Below are 22,643 nucleotides of genomic sequence, written 5' to 3' on the forward strand. Positions count from 1 at the left end.
TGAGACTCCCCCTTCACACTCACTAAGATGGCTATAAGCAAAAAGTTAGATAAGTGCTGGCCAGGAGGTGGAGAAACTGGAACCTCATATGCGGCTGGTAGAACGTAAAATGGTGTAGTCACTGTGAAAAAGTTTGGCAGTTCCTCAGAATGTTATACCAGGTGACCCAGCAATTCTATTCCTACCTATACACCCAAGAGAAATGAAAACACCTATTTCCAATTGAACACAAAAGTTCAAAGCAATGTTACTCACCACATTATTCACAATAGCCAAAGGTAGAAACAACCCAAAATCCATCACCTGATGAATGGATATACAAAATGTGGTGGATCCAAACAACGGAATCAAATATTATTCAGCTACAAAAAGGAATGAAGTGCTGACACCCTAAAACCTGGATGAATCTGGAATACATCACATGCTAGTGAAAGCTAGGCACAAAAGGCCACACGGTGCACTTCATTTACATGAAATGTCCGCAATAGGCAAACCCACAGAGACAGAAAGATCAGTGGTTGCCAGGGACAGACATGAGGAGAAGGAATCGAGTGTCACTACCAACGAGCATGTGTTTCTTTGGGGGTTAATGAAAACACCCTGGAATCAGAGGCAATGGCTGCACAATCCTATGGATATGCTAGAAACAACTGGCAATACACTTTTAAAGGCTTTTGGCTTCCCAGGTGGCGCTAGTGATAAAGAACCCGCCTGCCCATGCAGGAGACATAAGAGACGCAGGTTCAATCCCTGGGTTGGGAAGATCCCCTGGAGAAGGAAATGGCAACCTCCAGTATTCTTGCCTAAAGAATCCCATGGACAGAGGAGCCTGCCAGGTTACAGTTCATAGGGCCGCAAACAATCAGACACGACTGAAGTGACTTAGCACGCACGCAAAGACTGAATATTGTGGTGTGTGAACTACATTTCAAAGCTGTCATTAAAAAGAAAATCTCTTAGGGTAGTGATACTTGTTCAGCTAGAAGCTTTGTGGAGGTGGGATGTAAGGAGGACGTGGGGTCTCCTGGTGCCTTGCCACCTGCCATGACCTGGGTGCCCGCCCCTCCTCATTGGAGTCCAGACCTGGCAGGCCCAGAGGGCCAGGCAGGAGGTGGGCAGGGCTGGCGGGCACTGGTGTGTTGGGATCCGAGGAGATGACTTCGCCCGGCTTCTTGCCCTCGGGCCCCTCGGGGATCAGATCCGGGGTGCTGTACTTCCCGTTGACGTGCTCAAACTCCTGAACCTGGGCAGGTGGGAGCGAGGCAGAAGGGAGGTGGTCACAGCTCATATGTGAGGGCCTCGGGGTGGCCGGCAGGACTGGGGGTGTCCCTGGCTTGGGGTGGCTGCCGACTCCACCCAAGGCTGACCGCAGACCCCCATGCCAAGCCCTTCCCCCACCCATCCCCACGTGTCATCCTGGCCTCCAGTCCCCTCCCAACCACCGCCCATTTCCCCACCCTTAGATGGGTCCATCCCTCTAAGCTGACTCAGACCCTGGACAACCAAGCGCTTGCTCTCTGCCCGCTGACCCCCCCTGGGGCACACCCAGGCCATGGGCGACCACCAGGAAAAGCCCAGTAAAGGCTACTCACCCACCTTCTTCCTAACTAGTGACATGACCCCGATGCGCGTGAGCACGTGCTGCCTGGAGAGGCCCTCACGGGGCACGCCGTCCGCAAAGGTCTCCGCGCCGTCAGCCCCCGGCTCACACAGGTGCCGCATGAAGAGGGACACATAGGCTCTGGGGTGGGGGGGGACTGGGGCTCAGGGAGTGGGGGGCCGGCAGGACCCCGGGGGACCTCCTGGCCGGAATCGTCATCCATCACCTGCCTCCCAACCAGGCCTGCTGGGTCAAGCCCGAGGGAAGAACAGAGGGGGCCCTGGGCAGGGGACCTTCCTGGGACAGCCCTTCCCCTGGAGAACCCAGATCCTCTGTGCTTCTGTTAACACCAGCTGCCCTGGCAGAGGTGACCGGTCAGGTTCTCTACACAGGAACCCTACCCAGGCCTGGACTTCAGCTACCAGACATCAGACAGCAGTGAGTTCTCTGGCCGCCCAGCCTGGCAGTAACACCGCCCACTGTGCTGGCCCGTCCAGAGGAGCCTGCCCATTCCGGGTGGGCGGCCACACCCTGGGCCACCACCTCGGCCCCTTTACCTAAACTCCTTCTCGCTCTTCCCACGAAGGTCCCGCACCAGCCAGTGGGAGTTGAAGGCATCCTGGGGGGGCATGCCCCAGCGCATGATGGCGTTCAAAAAGGCCTTCCGCTGGCGGGCATTGAAGCCTAGCACCTGGGCAAGGCGGGCAGCAGGGTGGGGGAGCAGGGAATTCAGAGTTGAGGGGAAAGACACAGGGAGGGGAGGAGACGGGGGAGCAGGGGGGAAGCAGGGGGAGACGGGGGGGGGCCTCCACCTGGGGCAGGACCCAAAGGGGCACAGCCCAGACCAAGGGTCTGTCCCTGCCCCCCACCTCCACTTGGCATGTGACCCAGTGTAACCCTAACCCTCCCGTCCCTCCTCCACACCCCAGGGTGGCAGCAGGGGTAAGCTCTTTGCTCTGAAAGATGAGATAAATTCCAGGAAAGAGAAGTGGGAAAGTGGGGGTGCAGGCAGGCCCCACCTCAATGTTGCCGCCGACTCGGGCAAGAAGAGGGGGCAGAGGCTTGTCCCTGTCGCTCTTCAGCTGCCTCCTGGATTGTCGCCGTCCACCTGGGGGAGCAGCCCCACCACAAGCCCTCAGCGGGGCCTGAGATGTCCTGACCCACCCCACCCCCCAACATGCCCCAGATAGCATGACCCTTTGGGGCCTATTCCAAAGGACAGATGCTGGTTCCAATGCCCCCGGGACCCCCAACCTGATCATCAGCTCCCCGACACACAGCCTGGCCCCAGCCCAGAGTCACCAGCCCTGACTCACTCTGCCCTTCCGGCCTTTCCTCAAAGTCCTCGTCCTCATCCTCAGAGCCAATGGAATATTCAGATTGGTTGTCTGAGAGCTCGTCCTGCCACTCTGTCGGGGGGTCAGGAAGAGGGGCACAGAGTGGGCTGTTTAAGCAGAAGCCCGCTGGGGCCCCTCACACCCAGCCCAATAACAGTGATGATGAAAACAGCCACCGTGCACTTCCTATCAGCTCCCTTAACAACCTTACAACCTCACGCTACATTCTCAGGCCTTAAACCATCAATGGCCCTATTTAACAGATAGAGAAACTGAGGCTTGACTAAAACCACTAGCAGTGAAGTCACTGAGTCACTACCCATCTCGTTCCCCGCAAAACCCAACACCCCACACCAGCTACCTGCCCCACTTCTCCAAGAAGCCTTCCAACCGTCTCCCGGCTCAGCCACTCCACACGGCTCCCACTCTCTCCCGCCCCGGGAATTCCTGCCACAGGGATGTCCTCCCCGCCAGCAGGATCCTGCCCACCAGACACGCACCCTGGTCCTCCTGGGAGGCGTCGTTGTAGTTGACCTGCTTGCGGATGCGCTTGCCCTTGCCCAGGTTGCGCGCCAGGTCCTCCTGCTGCTGCTCGTAGTGGTGCCGCAGCAGCTTCTCCCAGTAGTCGGGGTCCACGTTCTCCTCCTGCTTGATGATCTCCCGTTCCACTTCCTCCTGAGGGCGCGGGGCCGGGGACGCGGTGAGGGCGGGGCCGGCGGGCATCTCCGTCCCCGCGGAGGCCTCACTGCCTCTACCTCGGCTCACCCTCTAGGGGCTCAAGGAGAACTGGAAAGCCTGCCTACTCCAGGTAGCCCTCCCCGATCACCCCAGCCCCAGCTGGCCTTCCTCTTCAGGCTCCTGTCTCAGTAATTCACGCAACCATTCATTCATGCTACAAGTATGCCCTGGCCTTGTGCCAGGCACTGAGATACAGAATTGAATAAGCGCCACCCCTGCCCTTAGGAGGCTCCCAGTTTCAAAAGGAAAAGTTGCACTTAGAATAATTAGCACCCACGGTCTGCGCGTAGGGCGGTGGAAGTTGAGAGGTAAGGAGAGGAGCCACTCAGGAGAGACCCAGGAGCCAGAGTTTCTTAAATGGAGAACTCCTAACGGGGTGAGGGCGGGGCCGCGGAGGGGCGGGGCTTACCACGCCATCCTCCTCGCGCACCACGTACTGCGCCACCTTGAAGGAGCTCAGATATTCATTCATGTTCTGGAGCTCCGTGTCGTCCGTGGCATCCTGGTTCCGGTCCAGCAGCTTGGAGATGGCCGCATCGTCATAGTGGATCACACTGCTATCCTCCACGTCCTTGTTGTCACCTGAGGGCAGCCAGGATGCAGATTCAGGGGACCCCCCCCCACCAGAGCAGGTTCCAGACAATGGTGCTTCCCGGTCCCCGCCAGGGGCTGCAGCTGAAGAGTAAGTGACCATAGAGAGGAACCTGTATTGTCACAGCCCCTCGGCCCCTCCATCTCAGGTCCGCAGGCACCCAAGGGGAGCACGCAAGGGAACCTGACAAAATGGGTTTGGGGGCCCACTTCCTTCCGGGAACAGCCGTCCAGGGTACAGGGGCTGGGCTGGGAGGGCCCTACCTGGCGGAGTGCTGCCATGCTTTTTCTTGGCGCTGGCGGCCAAGGCTCCCCCTTTGGAGGACTGGACATCAGGGATGGGCGTGGCTGGTCTCTGGCCCTGAGACATCATGCCTGTAGGACACGGGGATGGGGAGCTGCAGGGCTGGGGGGTAGCACCAGAGATGCCACCCTGGCCCTGCCCATCTTGGCCAGGAGTGGGGAGCAGGAGGAGGAGGGACTGGGAACTGGGGGTGCCCTGGGAGGGGAGTGTCTCAAGCAGGGCTACCCCCCACCATGCCCAGCACCCAGGACACCCACCCTCCACGTCATCCTTGAAGAGCTCCTCCGTGCCAAATTTGAGGATGTCATCCAGCTCCTGCTTGGTCATGGAGCCAGACTTGGAGCCCAGGCCAGGTCGCACCACCAGGTGGGTGAGCATCATCTTGCGCTTGGCCACCTGCGTGATGCGCTCCTCCACTGAGGCCCGCGTCACAAAGCGGTAGATCATCACCTTCTTGTTCTGCCCAATGCGGTGGGCGCGGCTGAAGGCCTGGGGACAACCTGTAGCTTAGCACCCGTGGTTCAACAGAGGACTGGGAGCCCAGGGCCAGGCACCAGGGGGTGGGGGCAGGGGGAGGCATGCGAATGAGCTCACGAGCACCCTCTGCATGGAATGGGCTGTGTGACGGCCCATGGAGATGTATGTGCACCAGGGCACCTGCACTCCCAACCTTACTGTGTGTGGTCTAGTACAGGCGTGGGTGCCTGTGCAGGGGTAACTCAGTGTGATCACAGGTGTGCAGGGGTAGGTGTGAGGGGCAGTGTGGCCAGTGCACTTGATGTAGTGAAGCCACACAGGGTGCTGATGGCACTCATGCCAAGGTGGGGGCTGCATCTCCCTGGGAGTGACCACTAGCGGGGCTGTGAGCCCACCTGTTGGAGAGGCATAGCTACCCTGCAAGGACAGGTGTGACATGAGGACAGGTTTGAGGCTCTGTGCATCAGGCATCCACATGAATGGCCCAGTGTAATAAGGTCTGTGTATGCAACTGCACACAGGTGCACATGCGTGTGCGTGAGACATGAGTTTGTATGTGTGCCCTAAGAGTATAATGTGTGTATGTGCTTGGTCCTGTCCCAAGAAGGGTGGGCAGGAGACAGCAGAGTGTGTCTCTGCTCCTACACCCCTTAACCCTCCCACCCTTCCTCACCAGCTCCAGTGCCCCCTCCACCAGTGCCTCTTCCTCCCCCCACCTCCAAAGGCCTTGTCCCCTCTATTTTCCTGTTGTTCCCAAACTGGCCCCCTCTGGGTCCCGGTACCCCTCATCCTGACTCCCTCCATGGCCTTCATCCTAAGAGTGATGGGACAGAACAGGGGTCATGTTCACACGGAGTGCTGCATGTTCTTGGACATGTCCCCTCCCCTCCCTGGGCTGTTTCCTCTTTTGTACAATGGTGGGGGGCTCACCTTCCAGGTGGCCCTTGGGGCTGGGACTCTACGAGGTGGGTCCAGGCGGAGGTAAAGCCCTGAGACAGTCTGGGAGTGGGGGAGAGGGAACGCCCACAGAGCCGGGGGCAGCAAGGGACCCTCTGAGAGGGGTCTGGTGTTGGGGCCACACACCTGGATGTCATTGTGCGGGTTCCAGTCCGAGTCGTAGATGATGACCGTGTCTGCGGTGGCCAGGTTGATCCCCAGGCCACCTGCCCGGGTCGAAAGGAGGAAGCAGAACTGCTGGGCCCCAGGGGCTGAGGAAGAGAGGCGGGTGCCCAGTAGGGTGAGTGAGGGGCATACCCAGAGAGGTGGGATGGGAGACAAGGGCGTGGCAGACAGGAGGGCACAGGGGAGATCACGGGGAGAGGGCAGGAATTGTGACCCCATCTCAGGCCACAACGGCCTCAGCTATGCTTGGGGCAGCCAGAAGAGGCCTGGGGCCCCTGGGCATGGAGCAGAGACAGGGCAGCCCACCTGAGCCCCAAATAGCCCACAGCTATGCTCCGAGCCCTGACCCAACAGGAGGAAGATAAAATGAGAATGAACTGATTTTCAAAGCCCAGAGGGGCAAAGGAGAAACTACAAACAGCCAGCAAAGACCAGCAGAGCCCCTGAAGGTGAGGCCCCTGGGAGGTCAGCAGAGCTCATCCTTCATGCCCTCCCAGCTACCACATGCGATGCTGTCAGAGTGACCACTGAACACTCAGGGTCACAGCTCCAGGGCATGGGCCAGCCCTCTGGTCAGTCCCCACTGCCCCAAGACAGCTGGGTCTCAGGCCCATCCGGGCCCTTCATTAAATGACCTGGGACTGACCATGGCACCTGCTTGAGCTGCACACAGGTCCCGGATCCACCTGATGCTTCCCACTGCCATGTGCCCTGGGACCACGTCTACATCCTGAAACCATACTCACCTTACCTCTGACATGAGTGGGCAATAGGAGTTGCTGCTTTGGGTTTGGGGGCCACAGGGCCCAAGACCTGCTCTGAGGGTGGAAAGCAGGAAGCAGCACAAGACCACTCCATCTCTTTCTGAAAACCTCCCACTAAAGAGGTGCTGGACCATGTCAGACGTTCCCTCCACTCTGGAGCCAGCTCCCAGCCTCCCAGCATCACCAGGGAGACAGTTTGAGCTGGGGTGGCCCTGCCCTTTCCTCTGTCCTTCCCCTAGGGCAGTGCTGCTCAGCTCTGTCCCTCCTTGCAGCAGCCTCTGTTGCGGGGACAGGCCCTGTCCAGCCCTGCTCGTAACTGCAGTCTTAGCTAGTGTCAGTATCAGAATCCCAGGGGTGCTGGCCAGTCCCTCCGCACCAGCTTCATTTAGTAACAGAGGAATTTTCCTCCCCTTTTGCCCTCCTCCTAATTTCTGAGTTCTAAACACCCAAGCAGGCCCCTGGAAAGTTCCATGGGATGAATTCTTTTTACCAGCTACTAGGACCTAAGGACAAGACTGCTTTCTTCAGCTGTTTGAGGAGTAGCTAACCTGACCATAAATTGGGTGGTCTGGCTAAGATCCTGGCCTGGGAGGAGAGACAGACAGGGGTCCCCATCAAGAAGCCCTGGGTAAGGTTGGGTACCATTGAATCTGTCAATTGCTTCTTGCCGAAGGCCCCCCGTGATGCCACCGTCAATCCGCTCATACTTGTAGCCCTCATACTCCAGGAAGTCCTCCAGGAGGTCCAGCATCTTGGTCATCTGCAGGGGACATGGTATTCCTGAGGGGCTGCCACAGAGGAGGGACCCCCATAGGGATCCCTGTCATGGGCAGGGACCTCATGACAGATGGGGAGAGACAGAGCAACCTACTGAGTGGGGAGACAGGTGGGACCCAGGCAGGCCTGACTTGGGACCATTCTCTGAAGAAAAATGCAGTTTCCAACCTCAACCCCCAGAGCCACCACATCCCCCACACCAGCCCCACAGCCTTCTGCCTAAGACACAGCTCAGATCATGTGCCACCCTGCTGTCACCCCTCAGAGTAAAGTCCCAAATCCTCCTCTTGGCATTCTAGGCTTGCCAGATTGGTGCCAGTCCATTGGGCCTTCATATCCCAATGCTTCCTCTGTATCCCACAACCTCCCAGATTACCTGGACTTTCTTCCCACCCCCTTACTGTCTAGGGGACTCAAACAGCACCTCCTCTGTGATATCTTCCCTGATTTCACTCCTCCCTATGAGAAGAGAAAGGCAGGTCCTTCTGAGCTCCCATAATCCTCCATAATCAATCCTGAAAGATAGTTTAGCTAGACATAAAATTATCAGTTGCAATTTTCCCATAGTATAATGAAGATATTGCCTTTTTTTTTTTTTTTGCCACTTCTATTGCTGATAAAATCTAAGGACAGTCTAATTGTCATTCCTGTGTAGGTACAAGATCTGAAAAGTGCAGCATTTTCCCTACAATGTGCCTAGGGCTTCCTTTCATATTTATGTTTTCATTTATATTTCTTGGTACTCCAGAGTGTGCTTCAGACCTGAGACCACATGTCTTTCTCTAGGTCTACAGACTCTAGTTAAATCTAACTTCTTTACCATTTTCTCTAGTTCTTTTTCTGCAATTCCTATTATGGATACATATTGAATAGTTAGTTACTAGAGCCTCTCAAGGTGTTTTCCATGCAATGTCTCATTTTTATCTTTGTCTTTATGTGCTGCATTCTGGGAAAATTCCTCAATGCCAGGTTCTCATTCATCAGTGTTCTCTTCAACAGTGTTGAGAGTTTATCTAATCTGTTAAAATGTTTTGTTTTCATTTTAAGCAGATCCTTTCCCTGGTTAGGGGCTTTCCTGGTCGCTCAGTGGTAAAGAACCTGCCTGCCAATGCAGGAGAAGCAGGTTCCATCCCTGGGTAAGAAAGATCCCCTGGAGAAGGGAATGGTTTCCCACTCCAGTATTCTTGCCTGGAGAATTCCATGGATAGAGGAGCCTAGTAGGCTATAGTCCATGGGGTTGCAAAAAGTTGGACAAAACTGAGCAACTAACACTTTTGCTAGTTAGGTTATTCTTGTTTCATTTCTTGCTGCTTGTGCTTATTTATTTTATTGGAGTTTCTTTTGTTTTGGTGGGAGTTTTGCTCATGTCACACTGTTTGTGGTATCTTAGTACCCCAACCAGGGATTGAACCCAGGACCTTGGCAGTGAAGGTGAGGAGTTATAACCACTAGACCGCCAGGGAATTCCCCCTGCAGGCTCGTTCTGGATGTCAGGGCCCTGTCTCTGTCACTTTCTCTTTGTGCAAACTTCTAGAAATTGTGCAGTTCTCCCTACTTGGTCCCTCAAGACCTCAGTTCAGAATCATGTCTTATGTTAGCAGGGGACTAGAGGATTCTGGAGGCTTCCCTGGTAGCTCAGCTGATAAAGAATCCACCTGCAATGCAGGAGACCCTGGTTCAAGTCCTAGGTCAGGAAGATACCCTAGAGAAGGGACAGGCTTCCCACTCCAGTATTCATGGGCTTTCCTGGTGGCTCAGACAGTAAAGAATCCACCTGCAATGCAGGAGACTTGGGTTCGATACCTGGGTTGGGAAGATCCTCTGGAGGAGGGCATGGAAACCCACTCCAGTATTCTTACCTGGAGAATCCCATGTACAGAGGAGCCTGGCAGGCTACAGTCCATGGGGTCACAAAGAATCGGACACGACTGAGTGACTGAACAGAACACAGGGGATTCTGGATCCATTGTCCAGGCCAGCCTACAGTCACAGGCTTGATCTGCTTTCCCCAGATCCCTCGGCCTGCTGCAGGCCCCTAGTGGGATCAAGGGCTGGTGTCACCAGCAGACTTTTACCCAGAGTACACAGAGGAGCCACATCTTAGTCTCTGGTTTGAGCAATGGACCTGGCTCAGTCCAACCATCAGGCAGCATTTTTCACACCAGGCTTGAGGAGCATCACTGACTCCTGTCACAGACATGTGTCTACCTCCATCTCACACTCTAGACTGTGTCTTAAGAACAAGAGCTGGACCCCTGTGGCTAGCACAGAGCCTGACATACGACAAGTGCAAAAGGACAAAGGAACAAGTGCACTGATGATCAAATCTCTGAGGCTAGACAGCCCTGCCCTCTGACCACCTCCAAAGCAATGCTCTAAGTGCAACTTCAGGATCAAGCTTCAGAGAGGACTTCCCCGAACTAACCCAACACAGGGCTCCTTGTGAACCAACCCAAGGGGCCCCACCTTGGGTTGGTTCATGGGAAGTGGGGCTGCAGGGGTGAAGGGTGAGGGCTGTTGTCCCAGCCTGAACAGAAGCTCCAGCAGGAGCAGGCCGGAGGGTCAAGTAGTGGGGAGGACACTGGTCCCCACGGCCAATGTGCCCTAAGTGTCTTGAACTTGGAACCCAGCCAGCTCTCCTTGGTTGCATCATGCCAAGGCCTGGAGGAGTGACTTTTGACACACAACCCACATGGAGATAGCATCAGGCCCTGAGGTCTGCAGGCAGCTTGCACCCTCAACTAGCATGGGCTGCGAGAGGTGGAGAAGCCAGTCAGACACCTGCAGGCGGCTTACCTGGGAGAAGATGAGCACACGGTGCCCTTCATCCCGCAGTTTCTTGAGCATCTTCTGTAGCAGCATGAGCTTCCCTGAAGACTTGACCAGAGAGCTGCCATCATAGGAGCCATTGGGCAGGACGGGGGCCTCCTGCAGACACAGCACAAGGTGGGGTCTTGTGGGGGCTCCCCTTTTCTCTCTGGCTCTCCACCAAAGAAGTCTGGGAGGTGGCAGGGGCCGGGGGGGATGAGGGTCCAACAATGAACTGAGCACCAAGTCCAAGCCCAGGTCAGGCCAGCCTCTGCAGGAACATACGAGCAGGCCACACAGATGCTCCCTGCACTGTGTCCCCAGGCAGGGCTCAGACTCGCCAGCCCTGGCCTCTGTCTCCCGCTGCTGGCACTCCACCAAGACCCCAGACATAGGTGGATGGATGGATGACAGTCTGGAGGCAAGCTGACCTTCTCAACAAGGTTCTAGCCTGGCCTCTGCAGTCCTGCAGGGCACATCCAGGGAAGGCCAACCCAGCCTCCCAGCTGGGAAGACCCTCAGCTCAAAGGCTCTGCTGGGCCAGAGTGGTGAGAGCAGCCTGGGGTTGCCCGAGTCTGCATCACCCACAGCATAGCCGCCACGCTTAACTCAGCATTGCTCTTCCTGTTTGGGGGTGAGGTGGGGGTGTGGGGAGGTATAAACTGTGTAGGGTTTAAACTAGAACCAGAACAGCTGTGAGGGTAATAAGTACCATTGTCCCAGGCTCTTCATGTAGGCACCGAACATGGGCTTTCTCATCTGGTTCTCACTCTTTTGAGAGATGCTATCATTGTCCTCATTTTATAGAGGATAAACCCAGGGCTCCAAGAGGACCACTGATGGTCCTGAGACCACAAGGCTGGGGCCAGGTGTCTAACCGGGGCTCTGGTCTCTCATCTAGGACTGCACATCACAATCACCACCCAGGCCTGCCTCCCTGACTCCCTCAGTGACTGAGTGCAGCCAAGTCATCCCTCGGATACCTGGCCTGGGGTCCCTCAGGCTGTAAGGAACTCTTACATACAGTGTTGCCTATCACTTTATGGTCACACATAGGGGCCCAGGAAAGGAGAGGGCCTGCCCGAGCACTGGACGGAGGTAGGTTTACAGAAACTTCTGGCACAATGGGGACCTGTATCACCTCCCAGTCTTCATACTCGGGGAGGATTGGAGGCTGAAGGCTTGAGCACCTATCCCAGCAGCCAGGGGCACCATGGCAGCCATGATCACTTGCCACGAGGGCCACAGAAAACCCCCAACAGCAGCCACATGCATGTACCATGATCTCAGGCCCCAAACATGGCAGCCTCAGGCACTCACAGTGGTGGTCAAGGGCCCCTATCATGGTGGCCAGAGTGGCAGCCACAGGGGACCCACCACAGCAGCCATAGGGGACCTCCCAAGGTGGCCACAGGGACCTACCACAACAGCCACAAGGGACCTACCACAGCGGCAGCCAACAGGGGACCTCCCACAGCAGCCACAGGGACCTCCCACAGCAGCCACGGGGACCTCCCACAGGGGCCACGGGGGACCTCCCACAGTGGCCATGGGGGACCTCCCACTGCGGCCACGGGGGACCTATCACAGTGGCCACGGGGGACCTCCCACAGCGGCAGCCACAGGGGACCTCCCATAGTGGCCATGGGGGACCTCCCACAGTGGCCACGGGGGACCTCCCACAGTGGCCACAGGGGACCTACCACAGTGGCCATGGGGACCTACCACAGCAGCCACAGGGAAGAGGTAGGGGTGGTTGCAGCACTTCTTCAGGTCCATCATGATGTTAAGCAGTGACACCTGGTTCCCACCCCCCTTGGAGTTCAGTGCCTCGAAGTTCCGCGTGAGGATGAACTTGTAGTACTTCCTGTCACAGAGCAAGGAGGAAAGGCAGTCTGCACGCACCTGGCCATGCCAGCCTCTGAGACGACACTCTGGTCTGCAGGGAGGCTGGGGCCTGGCAGCCAAGCACAGTTGCAGAGAGACCAAGGGGAGCCCCAAGAGGTGAAGCCACAGGCCTGGCATCACCCAGCAAGTTACTGGGGGACAGGACTGATCAGTGAAATCTGAGAGGAGACCCCAAGAAGGAAGCTTATGCAAAAGTTGAGTGGAGGCAAGGGCGAGGCCAAAGGCTGTTTCACCCATCCCAGGCAATGGGCCAGGAAGGCCCACTCAGGCCCTTCTGGCAGAAGACAGGCCCAGGGGACCCAGGGCAGGCCGCTCACTTCTGCATTTGGCTCAACTCCACGCGGACAATCAGCTCAGTCTTTGCCGGCATGTTCTTGAACACATCAGCCTTGAGCCGCCTCAGCATGTGCGGCCCCAACAGGTCGTGCAGCTTCTTGATCTGGTCTTCCTTGGAGATGTCAGCAAACTCCTCCAGGAAGCCCTCCAGGTTGCTGCAAGAAAAAAATGCAATGACAGCCTGGAGGAGGCCAAAGCCCTCTGTAGAGGGAGCCAGGACTGGGGTAGGGAGAAGGCCAACCAGCCCCCTGCCACCTGCCAGAGGGTCAGAAGGCAGGCCAGCTGGCTGGTGGGCCAGAAAGCACAGGCCTTGCTCTCAGTGTCCTTCTAGTCTCCATCTAAGCCTAGGTCACCTCCACACATTGCAGCTGTCTCAGCCACGTACGCTATCTTTCTGTCCTCAAAGCCGTCCTGGACGTGCAGTCTCTAGGACTCTTACCCACATTACAGAGAAGGAAACTGAGGCTGATGGGTGCCCATGGTTATACAGTCCAGCCTTCCCTTGAAGCTATATCTCCTGATTCCAAAATCAGCATTTTTCACCCTGAATCCCCTTTCCAAGCAGGAACATGGCGGTAGGTAAGCAAGGAGGCTGGGGCTCCATCTTCACCCCCATTTCCACCATCACCCCCAGCCTTTAGCCTCCCAGCACTGTCGCTGATGTGATCACTCAGGTCTTTGTGGAGGGACAGGGATAATCTGGGGTATGGTGGAGGGACAGGCACCAAGGAGGACCCTCGAGGTCTTCTGGGTTAGAGCCGAAGAAAAATCGCAGGCTGAGCAGCAGTGGGTGTTCCCCAAGCGCTCAGCGTGTGCCAATGCACTGCTAACACTCCCATTTTACTGATGGGCAAACTGAGGCCCAGTGAGCAGCCCCAGAGCCAGACAGGCACTGACGCCCCTTCCCTGGCTGCCCTCACTCCACCTCCCCGGCCAGCCCCCCTGACTCACTTGAACCTCTCTGGAGTCAGGAAGTTGAGGAGGTGGAACAGTTCTTCCAGGTTGTTCTGAAGGGGGGTCCCTGTCAGCAGCAGCTTATAATCGATCTTGTAGCTGTTCAAGACCCTAAAGAACTTAGAGGGGAACAGGGGGCCCGTCAGGGGGCACAGGGTGGCCAGCCCACCCAGACAGCTCCAGGGGCCAGTGCTCAGCACCTCCTACCTTGGACTGGTTGTTCTTGAGCCGGTGGGCCTCATCCACCACGAGGCAGGCCCACTCGATGGAGCCCAGGATGGCCTGGTCGATGGTGATGAGCTCATAGGAGGTGAGAAGGACGTGGAATTTGATCTGCACTTCTTTCTGGAGGGAAACGGGAGTGTTTGGGAGGAGAGCTGGGAGGGCAGTGGATCAAGGTCTCCAGAGACAAAAGAGCCAAAAGGAGTGTGGACAGGACCCCCAGAGAGCTCAGGGAGCCTAGAGACTGAGAGGAAGTCACGGGCCACCAAGTCAAGGGGGTCAGCTGAGGCCCAGAGCACTGTCCCCAGAGATCAGAGGAGCAGAGGGGAGCCTGTAGGCAGTTTGCACTCATCCCTGCCAAGCAAGAGACAGGGGTTTGATCCCTAGGTTGGGAAGATCCCCTGGAGAAGGAAATGGCAACCCACTCCAGTATTCTTGCCTGGGAAATCCCATGCACAGAGGAGCCTGGTGGGCTACAGTCTATGGGTTCGAAAAAGAGTTGGACATGACTTAGCAACTAAACAGCAACAACTGCTATTTTGAGCTAGACCTTGGTCGAGTTAATTAACCTCCCCAAGCCTCAGTCTCCTCACCTGTAAAAAGGGAGCAATACTGTATTTGGGAAGAATGCCACAAGAATTAAAAGAGCTAAGTATGTGCCTCAAAAAGTTAGACATTCTATCTTCCTTTTCCTGCATTGTCAGGCGGGTCCTTTACCACTAGCGCCACCTTGGGAAGCCCATGGAGAACAGTATGGAGGTTCCTTTAAAAACTAAATCAGAGCTACCATATAATTCAGCAATCCCACTCCTGGCCATGGATTAGGAGAAAATCATAATTTGAACAGATACATGTACCCCAGTGTTCACTGTAGCACTATTTACAATAGCCAAGACATGGAATAAACCTACGTTTCCATCAGCAGAGGCATGGATAAAAATGATGTCATCCATATATACAATGGAATATTATTACTTAGCCATAAGAAAAGAACAAAATAATGCCATTTTCAGCAACATGGATGGACCTAGAGATTGTCATATTGAGAGAAGTAAGGCAAAGATAACGACTGCTTATATGTGGAATTTTTGAAAACTGCATAAACTTTTTTTTACAAAAGAGAAACAGAGTCACAGATGTAAAAAACAAACCTGTTTCCAGGGGGGAAATGGGGGAGGGCTAAATTGAAAGATTGGAATTGACATATATACACACTATGTATTAGATAGACCATAAGAACATACTGTGTAGCACAGGGAACTCTACTCAATGCTTTGTAATGACCTATATGAAAAACTAATCTAAAAAAAGAGGGGATATAGGTATATGTATAGTTGATTCACATAACTGTATGCCTGAAACTAACATAACATTGTAAATCAACCATACTCCAATAAAATTTTAAAAAATAGAAACAAACAAAATTACACATAGAATTACTGTACCATCCTGCAATTCCACTTCTGGGTATAGACCCAGAAGAAGTGAAAGCAGGGACTTGAATGAATATGTTTGCACACCCATGTTCATAGCATTATTCACAAGCACCAAAAGGTGGAAACACCCAAGTGTCCATGGGCTGAGTGGTCCATTCATACACATGCAGCGGAATGTTATCCAATCTTGAAAACCTGACACATGCCACAACGTGCTGAGTGAAATGAGCCAGACACAAAGGACAAATATGGTATGATTCCACTTACACGAGGTACTGACAATAATCAAAGCCAGAGACCAAAAGGACGAGGCTGCCAGGAGCTGGAGGTAGTCAGTATCTAACAGGGACAGGGTTTCAGTTTTACAAGATGAAGTAGTGCTCAGGAGATGATGGAGTGATGGCTGCAGAGAAGTGTGAATGTATTTGGTGTCCCTGAACTGTACTTGTAAAAATGGTGAAGATGATAAATTTTAAGTTATGTGTATTTTACCACAATTTTTTTAAAAGACAATAAGTTAAACAACTAAATCAGCAAAGCGCCCAGCCCATCGCACGAGCCCGATGTGAGCTCAGAGAGAAGTTGTTTCTGGAACCATTTGAGCTTATCACCCTCATTAAACAAATGGGTATTGAGAATTCCCTGGCAGTCCAGTGGTTAAGGGCTTCCCTAGTGGCTCAAACAGTAAAGAATCTGCCCGCGATGCAGGAGACCCAGGTTTGACCCCTGGGTCAGAAAGATTCCTTGGAAAAGGGAATGGCTACCCACTCCATTCTTGCCTGGAGGATCCCATGGAGAGAGGAGCCTGGCAGGCTATAGTCCACGTGGTCACAAAAAATTGGACACGACTGAGCAACTAATACTTTCCCTTTCACTTTCCAGTGGTTAGGACTCAGTGCTTTCACTGCTGTGGCCCGGGTCAGGGAACTAAGATCCTGCAAGCTTCACAGCGCAGCCAAATAAAAGTTACTGGGCATCTCCCAGGGTCACAGTTGTTCCTAGAGGATGGAGAAAGCCAAGGTGAGAACCCTTGGGGAGGTTGGGGATGGTCCCAGCACTGCAGCTAGAGTGAGTGCCATGGCTGCCCAAGGGCCCCCATGTGCCAGCTGCAAGAAGCACTGAGCGCTCCGTGTCCTCGCTTCTCAGAGTGCAGCCTGAGGACCAGAAGTGTGCACACCATCTGGGACTTCGTCAGAAATGCGGAATCTTGGGACTTTCCTGGTGGTCCAGTGGTTAAGATCCTGAGCTTCCACGGCATGGGGCATAGGTTCCATCCCTGGTTGGGGAACTAAGATCCTACATGCAATGCAGCATGACCAAAAACAAATTTTAAAAAAGAGAGAGAGAGAACTTCCCTGGTGGCTCAGTGGTAAAGAATCCTCCTACCAATGCAGGAGACACGGGTTTGATCCCTGATCTGGGAAGATCCCACAGAGCAACTGACCCTGTGCACCACAACGACTGAGTCCGAGCACCCTAGAGCTCTGCAACGAGAAGCCACCGCAACGAGAAGTCCACACACCGCAACTAGAGAGTAGCCCCTGCTTGCCACAACTAGAGAAAAGCCGGTGCAGCAACAAAGATCCAGTGCCACCAAAAATAATAATAAACTAAAATTAAATTTAAAAAAGCAGAGGAGACACAGACACACTCAGGGAGACAGCCACATGACAACAGAGGCAGAAACCAAAGAGATGGAGCTGCAAAGCAAGGACGGCCAAGGAAGAGCCACCAGATGCTGGAGGAGATGCGGAAGGGTCCACCCACAGAGCTTCTGAGGGAGCAGGACCCTGCCTGCTGGGTCTCAGACTCCTGGCCTCCAGAACAGTGAGAGGGTGAGTGTTATTCTCTGCCCCGCTCCACTCTGTGCTACTGCAGCCCCAGGACACAAATACAGCAGGTAATCCTGCCTTAAAAGCAACTCTTCGCCAGCCGCTGCCTCCACTAGAGCCCAAAAGAAGAGACCCCAGATAAACTGCAGAACCCCTGTGCACCCCCGCCCCAGGGCAGACTGGGCTCCTGTGCAGAGTCCTTCCCAGGGGGAGGGGTGCTCACCTTCATCCGGAACACCTTCTTCCCACTCCGAATGGCATTGTCCTCAAAGGAAAACTCGTTCTCCCGGATCACAGAGCGGCTCTCCTTGTCCCCCGTGTAGGTGACCACGTAGAAGTCAGGGGCCCACATCTCGAACTCACGTTCCCAGTTGATGATGGTGGATAGGGGCGCACTGACCAGGTAGGGCCCTTTGGAGTGCCCCTGGGGAGGGAGACGGAGGCGCTGAGGCTACCCAGCCACAGCCCACACCAGCCACCACTTCCCCGGCCGCCCCGCCCAACCCTCGAACCTCCTTGTACAGGGAGTAGAGGAAGACGATGGTCTGCACAGTCTTGCCCAGACCCATCTCGTCGGCCAGGATGGTGTCGGTGCCCTGGGCCCAGGAGAAGCGCAGCCAGTTAAGGCCCTCCAGCTGGTACGGGTGCAGCGTGCCGCCCGTGGAGTCAATGTACCATGGTTGTTTGTCAAACTTGACCGTGGGCTGCAGAAAAAGCAGAGGTTCAGACGTACCCTGGATCCTGGGCCACCAAGGTCCACCAACCTTGCCTGGATGATTCTTTATGCCTGGAATACTCTTCCCACTCCTCTTGTCCCTGCTAACTTATTCATCCTTCAGGCCTCAGATGGAATGCCTCTGCCTCCAGGAAGTCTTCCCTGACTCCAGGCTTGGCTTAGATGTTCCCACATGCTCTCCCAGGGTGGCCCCATACATTTATCAGGGCAGTTTCCCAATGGTTGCATTCTCTGATTTTGAGCCCAGCTTGTGGTCACCATACTGGTCCTATTCGGACACAGCAGGCACTGAGCCAACATCCATTTGATGCTTGCCCAGGGTGCCTGATCCCGAACATCACCCTCTTTGTGCCTCTTAGTCTACAGCTCAAGGCTGTCATCCCCATGAAGTCCCCCTGATGTATCAGACCCACTCACCTTACCCTGCATCTCAGACCCAAGCCAAATCCCCATTTGTGTTTGGACCTTCCATGAGCCCCTGGAAGATGAGCACTTCATGGAACAGGTGGGTAGGGCTTTGCCTCCCAGGGCCAGGTACTAGCAAACATCCCAGAGAGGTTTGCTAAAGGAATAAAAGCCAACCTTCCACTCCCCATAGGCTCAAAGTTCCCAGGTAAGTCCTGGGTCTCCTCCCCCTGAACTGATAAGAATGGTGTGTAATTAGCAAATCAGCTGCTGTACTCCTGAAGTGAGGGGCACTTTTTGATTTAAAGACTTGGAATTACAGAGACTTCTCTGGTGATCCAGTGGTTAAGACTCCACGATTCCACTGCAGGAAGCGCGGGTTCGATTGCTAGTTGGAGAATTTAAGATCCCACATACCACGCAGTACAGCCAAATAAATAAGTAATAAAGGAATATTTGGAATTCACTCATCTAAAAGAACACAAGTTCATAGACTGCTCTGAGAAGAGACTATCTGCTCCCCAGTTTGTGCACCAAGACCCGACCCATCCTTCAAATCTCTCTGTCCCCTGGGAGCTGCCACTCTACAGGATGCTGGGGACCAGGACCCCAGGGTGTGAGTCTCCCCTGCGGGGAAAGCTGGGTCCCCTCATCCCTGTCCCACCAGGTACCTGGCAGGAGTGGGCTGAGCCGCAGCACCCCCTCCCACATGGGCACGGCTCCAGGTGCACAGACCCATGGCAGAGTTCTCCAGAGACCTTGCCCTCCTCCAAGGCCCAGCCTGGGTGGCAACCCCACCCTGTGACCCCTTCCCACTCACATCCACAATGGGTGTGTCCGGGGGCTTCTCCTGTTTGTCATCCTTCAGCTTCTTGCCCTTCTTGACCAGCCTCTTGGGCAGCCTGGCATCCTCTCCCAGCATCAGCTCCCTGAGGAAAAGGACGGGATGAGAGAGCAGAGCTCAGGCCATTGGGAAGGCGGGAGGCTCCACCCAGGGGCCCCAGCGTAGCGCACCTGTGGCCCCAGTAGGCCTGCTTCAGGCTGTCGTAGTAGGGGATGTCAATTTCGTCAATCTCCCAGGTGCACTGGTCGTAGGGCAGGTCTTTCCACTTGATTAGGTAATGTACGTCCCCCTTTTTATCGAAGCTGCAACACGGTAAACAGATGGAAGAGGGCGGGTCATCCGGGCACCAAGGAGGGCACCTCGCAGGATGCAAAGCCTCTCACCCTCACGGGTCTCCTGGGAGCCCCAGCCAGGAGGACAGCACCAGGCAGGGACTCCCAAGGGCCACACAGCTAGTGGGAAGGAGGTAGGAGGGCACGGGGTGAGTGGCAAAGCAGAGGGATATCTGGGTCCCCCAGGCTAGCAGAGGAGCAAATCCAGTGTCCTCCCCATCCTCTGTGGCTGTGAGTCCCACTCCGTCATGAGGACTCCTCTAGAATTCTTGACTGCTGAGTCAGATGGTTCTCCCCTGACCATAGACCTTTGTTTTTTTGCTTAAGAAGTCCCAAGGAGAAACTTCCCTGGTGGTCTAATGGTTGAGAATCCACCTACCAGTGCAGGGGACATGGGTTCCTTCCCTGATCCAAGAAGATTCCATATGCCATTGGGCAACTAAGCCTGTGTGCTGCAACTGCTGAGCCCATGCACCCTAGAGCTTATGCCCCGAAACAAAAGAATCCAGCACCACGAGAAGCCAGCACACCCAAACCAGACGGCAGCCCCCGCCCACCACAACTAGAGAAAGCCCAAGCACGGCAACAAAGACCCAGCATGCCCAAAATAGTAAGTTTTTTTAAAAACTTCCAAGTTATAGGGAGTTCAGGATGGACATGTACAAATCGCTATATTTAAAATAGATAGCCAACAAGGACCTACTGTACAGCACAGGGAACTCTGCTCAATGTTATGTGCCAGCCTAGATGAAAGGGGAGTTTGGGGGAGAATGGATACATGTCTATGTAAGATCGAGTCTCTAAGATGTTCACCTGAAACTGTCACAACAGTGTTAACTGGCTCTACCCCCAGTACAAAATAAAAAGTTTGAAAAGGAAAAAAGAACTCCCAAAGACTGGAGGGGTGCCCATCCCAGTCCAGGGCCCATCCCCACTAAGTAGAGAAGGATATGATTCCTCCAGTGGGTTGTCCTCTCCCAAAGACCCCCGGGGACCTGGCAGCCCAGCCAGCAGCACAGAGAGGGTGCGCCAGAGAAGCCTGTTACACACTGCAGCTTGAATACAGCTCCTAAGGATCTCCCACCCAACACAAGTGCACTGAGCAACCAAGCCGGCGGCACTGCAGGGTGAGGGCGCCAGGGCTCCCCCAGATGGCAGTGGCTAGGCCTGGGGACCACACACAGAGAGGTACCAATCCCCAGTCACCATGGAAACCAATGGCTTTTTTTTTCTTTAATAAATGAGCGGTTGTTATTCAGACCCCGTTCAGGTAATATATTTGGAGGAAATTCACCTGCCCCACTTTGGAGGCAGGGAGAAAAATCGGCATTTACGTTTTGAACATGCAATTTAATAAAGGTAAAAAATTGTGGATCAGTTCAGCGGTGGAGGGGCCTCAAGTCACTGTCAGTGAGGGCAGGGGATGGGAGGAGGAAGCATTTCATAATCAAGAGGGTGGTTTTTTCAAATTCTCCCACACTCCCCACCGCTGCTTCCTGATGGCCCTGTTATCAGGCACTGGCATCCTCCTTGAGCCCCCACAGCAGCCTGTGGGGTTGGTTGCTGATTGTTGAGCTCAGGTGCCTGAGAACCAGCGGTGGCTGACAGGCGGGCACAGGGTAGGGTCCCATTTCCCATTAGAAACACAGAGGCACATGGGACTTCCCTGGTTGTCCAGGTGCTAAGACTCCACACTCCCAAGACTTCTAGTTTTCCAACCAGCGGGGCCAGGTTTGATCCCTAAACGACAGAATGATCTCTGTTCATTTCCAAGGCAAACCATTCAATATCACAGTAATCCAAGTCTATGCCCCAACCAGTAACGCTGAAGAAGCTGAAGTTGAACAGCTCTATGAAGACCTACAAGACCTTTTAGAACTAACACCCAAAAAAGATGTCCTTTTCATTATAGGGGACTGGAATGCAAAAGTAGGAAGTCAAGAAACACCTGGAGTAACAGGCAAATTTAGCCTTGGAATATGGAATGAAGCAGGGCAAAGACTAATAGAGTTTTGCCAAGAAAATGCACTGGTCATAACAAACACCCTCTTCCAACAACACAAGAGAAGACTCTACACATGGACATCACCAGATGGTCAACACCGAAATCAGACTGATTATATTCTTTGCAGCCAAAGATGGAGAAGCTCTATACAGTCAGCAAAAACAAGACCAGGAGCTGACTGTGGCTCAGACCATGAATTCCTTATTGCCAAATTCAGACTTAAATTGAAGAAAGTAGGGAAAACCACTAGACCATTCAGGTATGACCTAAATCAAATCCCTTATGATTATACAGTGGAAGTGAGAAATACATTTAAGGGCCTACATCTAATAGAGTGCCTAATGAACTATGGAATGAGGTTCGTGACATTGTATAGGAGACAGGGATCAAGACCATCCCCATGGAAAAGAAATGCAAAAAAGCAAAATGGCTGTCTGGGGAGGCCTTACAAATAACTGTGAAAAGAAGAGAAGTAAAAAGCAAAGGAGAAAAGGAAAGATATAAACATCTGAATGCAGAGTTCCAAAGAATAGCAAGAAGAGATAAGAAAGCCTTCTTCAGCGATCAATGCAAAGAAATAGAGGAAAACAACAGAATGGGAAAGACTAGAGATCTCTTCAAGAAAATCAGAGATATCACAGGAACATTTCATGCAAAGATGGGCTCGATAAAGGACAGAAATGGTATGGACCTAATAGAAGCAGAAGATATTAAGAAGAGATGGCAAGAATACACAGAACTGTACAAAAAAGATCTTCACGACCCAGATAATCACGATGGTGTGATCACTCACCTAGAGCCAGACATCCTGGAATGTGAAGTCAAGTGGGCCTTAGAAAGCATCATTACGAACAAAGCTAGTGGAGGTGATGGAATTCCAGTTGAGCTCCTTCAAATCCTGAAAGATGATGCTGTGAAAGTGCTGCACTCAATATGCCAGCAAATGTGGAAAACTCGGCAGTGGCCACAGGACTGGAAAAGGTCAGTTTTCATTCCAATCCCAAAGAAAGGCAATGCCAAAGAATGCTCAAACTACCGCACAATTGCACTCATCTCACATGCTAGTAAAGTAATGCTCAAAATTCTCCAAGCCAGGCTTCAGCAATATGTGAACC

At 53.9% G+C, this 22,643-nt stretch overlaps 1 protein-coding gene across 1 annotated transcript in view; it reads right to left on the reverse strand.

Annotated features, from left to right (window-relative positions):
• Window positions 1–22,643, reverse strand: part of CHD5 (chromodomain helicase DNA binding protein 5) — a 65,143-nt gene that overhangs the window by 17,684 nt on the left and 24,816 nt on the right. The window contains 20 exon segments of the mRNA XM_070384399.1: window positions 1,084–1,243; window positions 1,597–1,741; window positions 2,158–2,291; window positions 2,620–2,708; window positions 2,917–3,009; window positions 3,438–3,612; window positions 4,085–4,257; window positions 4,531–4,641; window positions 4,828–5,059; window positions 6,131–6,255; window positions 7,576–7,693; window positions 10,507–10,638; window positions 12,244–12,385; window positions 12,744–12,917; window positions 13,714–13,835; window positions 13,924–14,061; window positions 17,430–17,630; window positions 17,719–17,910; window positions 19,168–19,276; window positions 19,362–19,493. Of these exon segments, the coding sequence (XP_070240500.1) occupies window positions 1,084–1,243; window positions 1,597–1,741; window positions 2,158–2,291; window positions 2,620–2,708; window positions 2,917–3,009; window positions 3,438–3,612; window positions 4,085–4,257; window positions 4,531–4,641; window positions 4,828–5,059; window positions 6,131–6,255; window positions 7,576–7,693; window positions 10,507–10,638; window positions 12,244–12,385; window positions 12,744–12,917; window positions 13,714–13,835; window positions 13,924–14,061; window positions 17,430–17,630; window positions 17,719–17,910; window positions 19,168–19,276; window positions 19,362–19,493 (2,897 nt within the window).

Source organism: Bos mutus, chromosome 16 (assembly GCF_027580195.1).
Source record: "Bos mutus isolate GX-2022 chromosome 16, NWIPB_WYAK_1.1, whole genome shotgun sequence".
NCBI lineage: Eukaryota > Metazoa > Chordata > Mammalia > Artiodactyla > Bovidae > Bos > Bos mutus.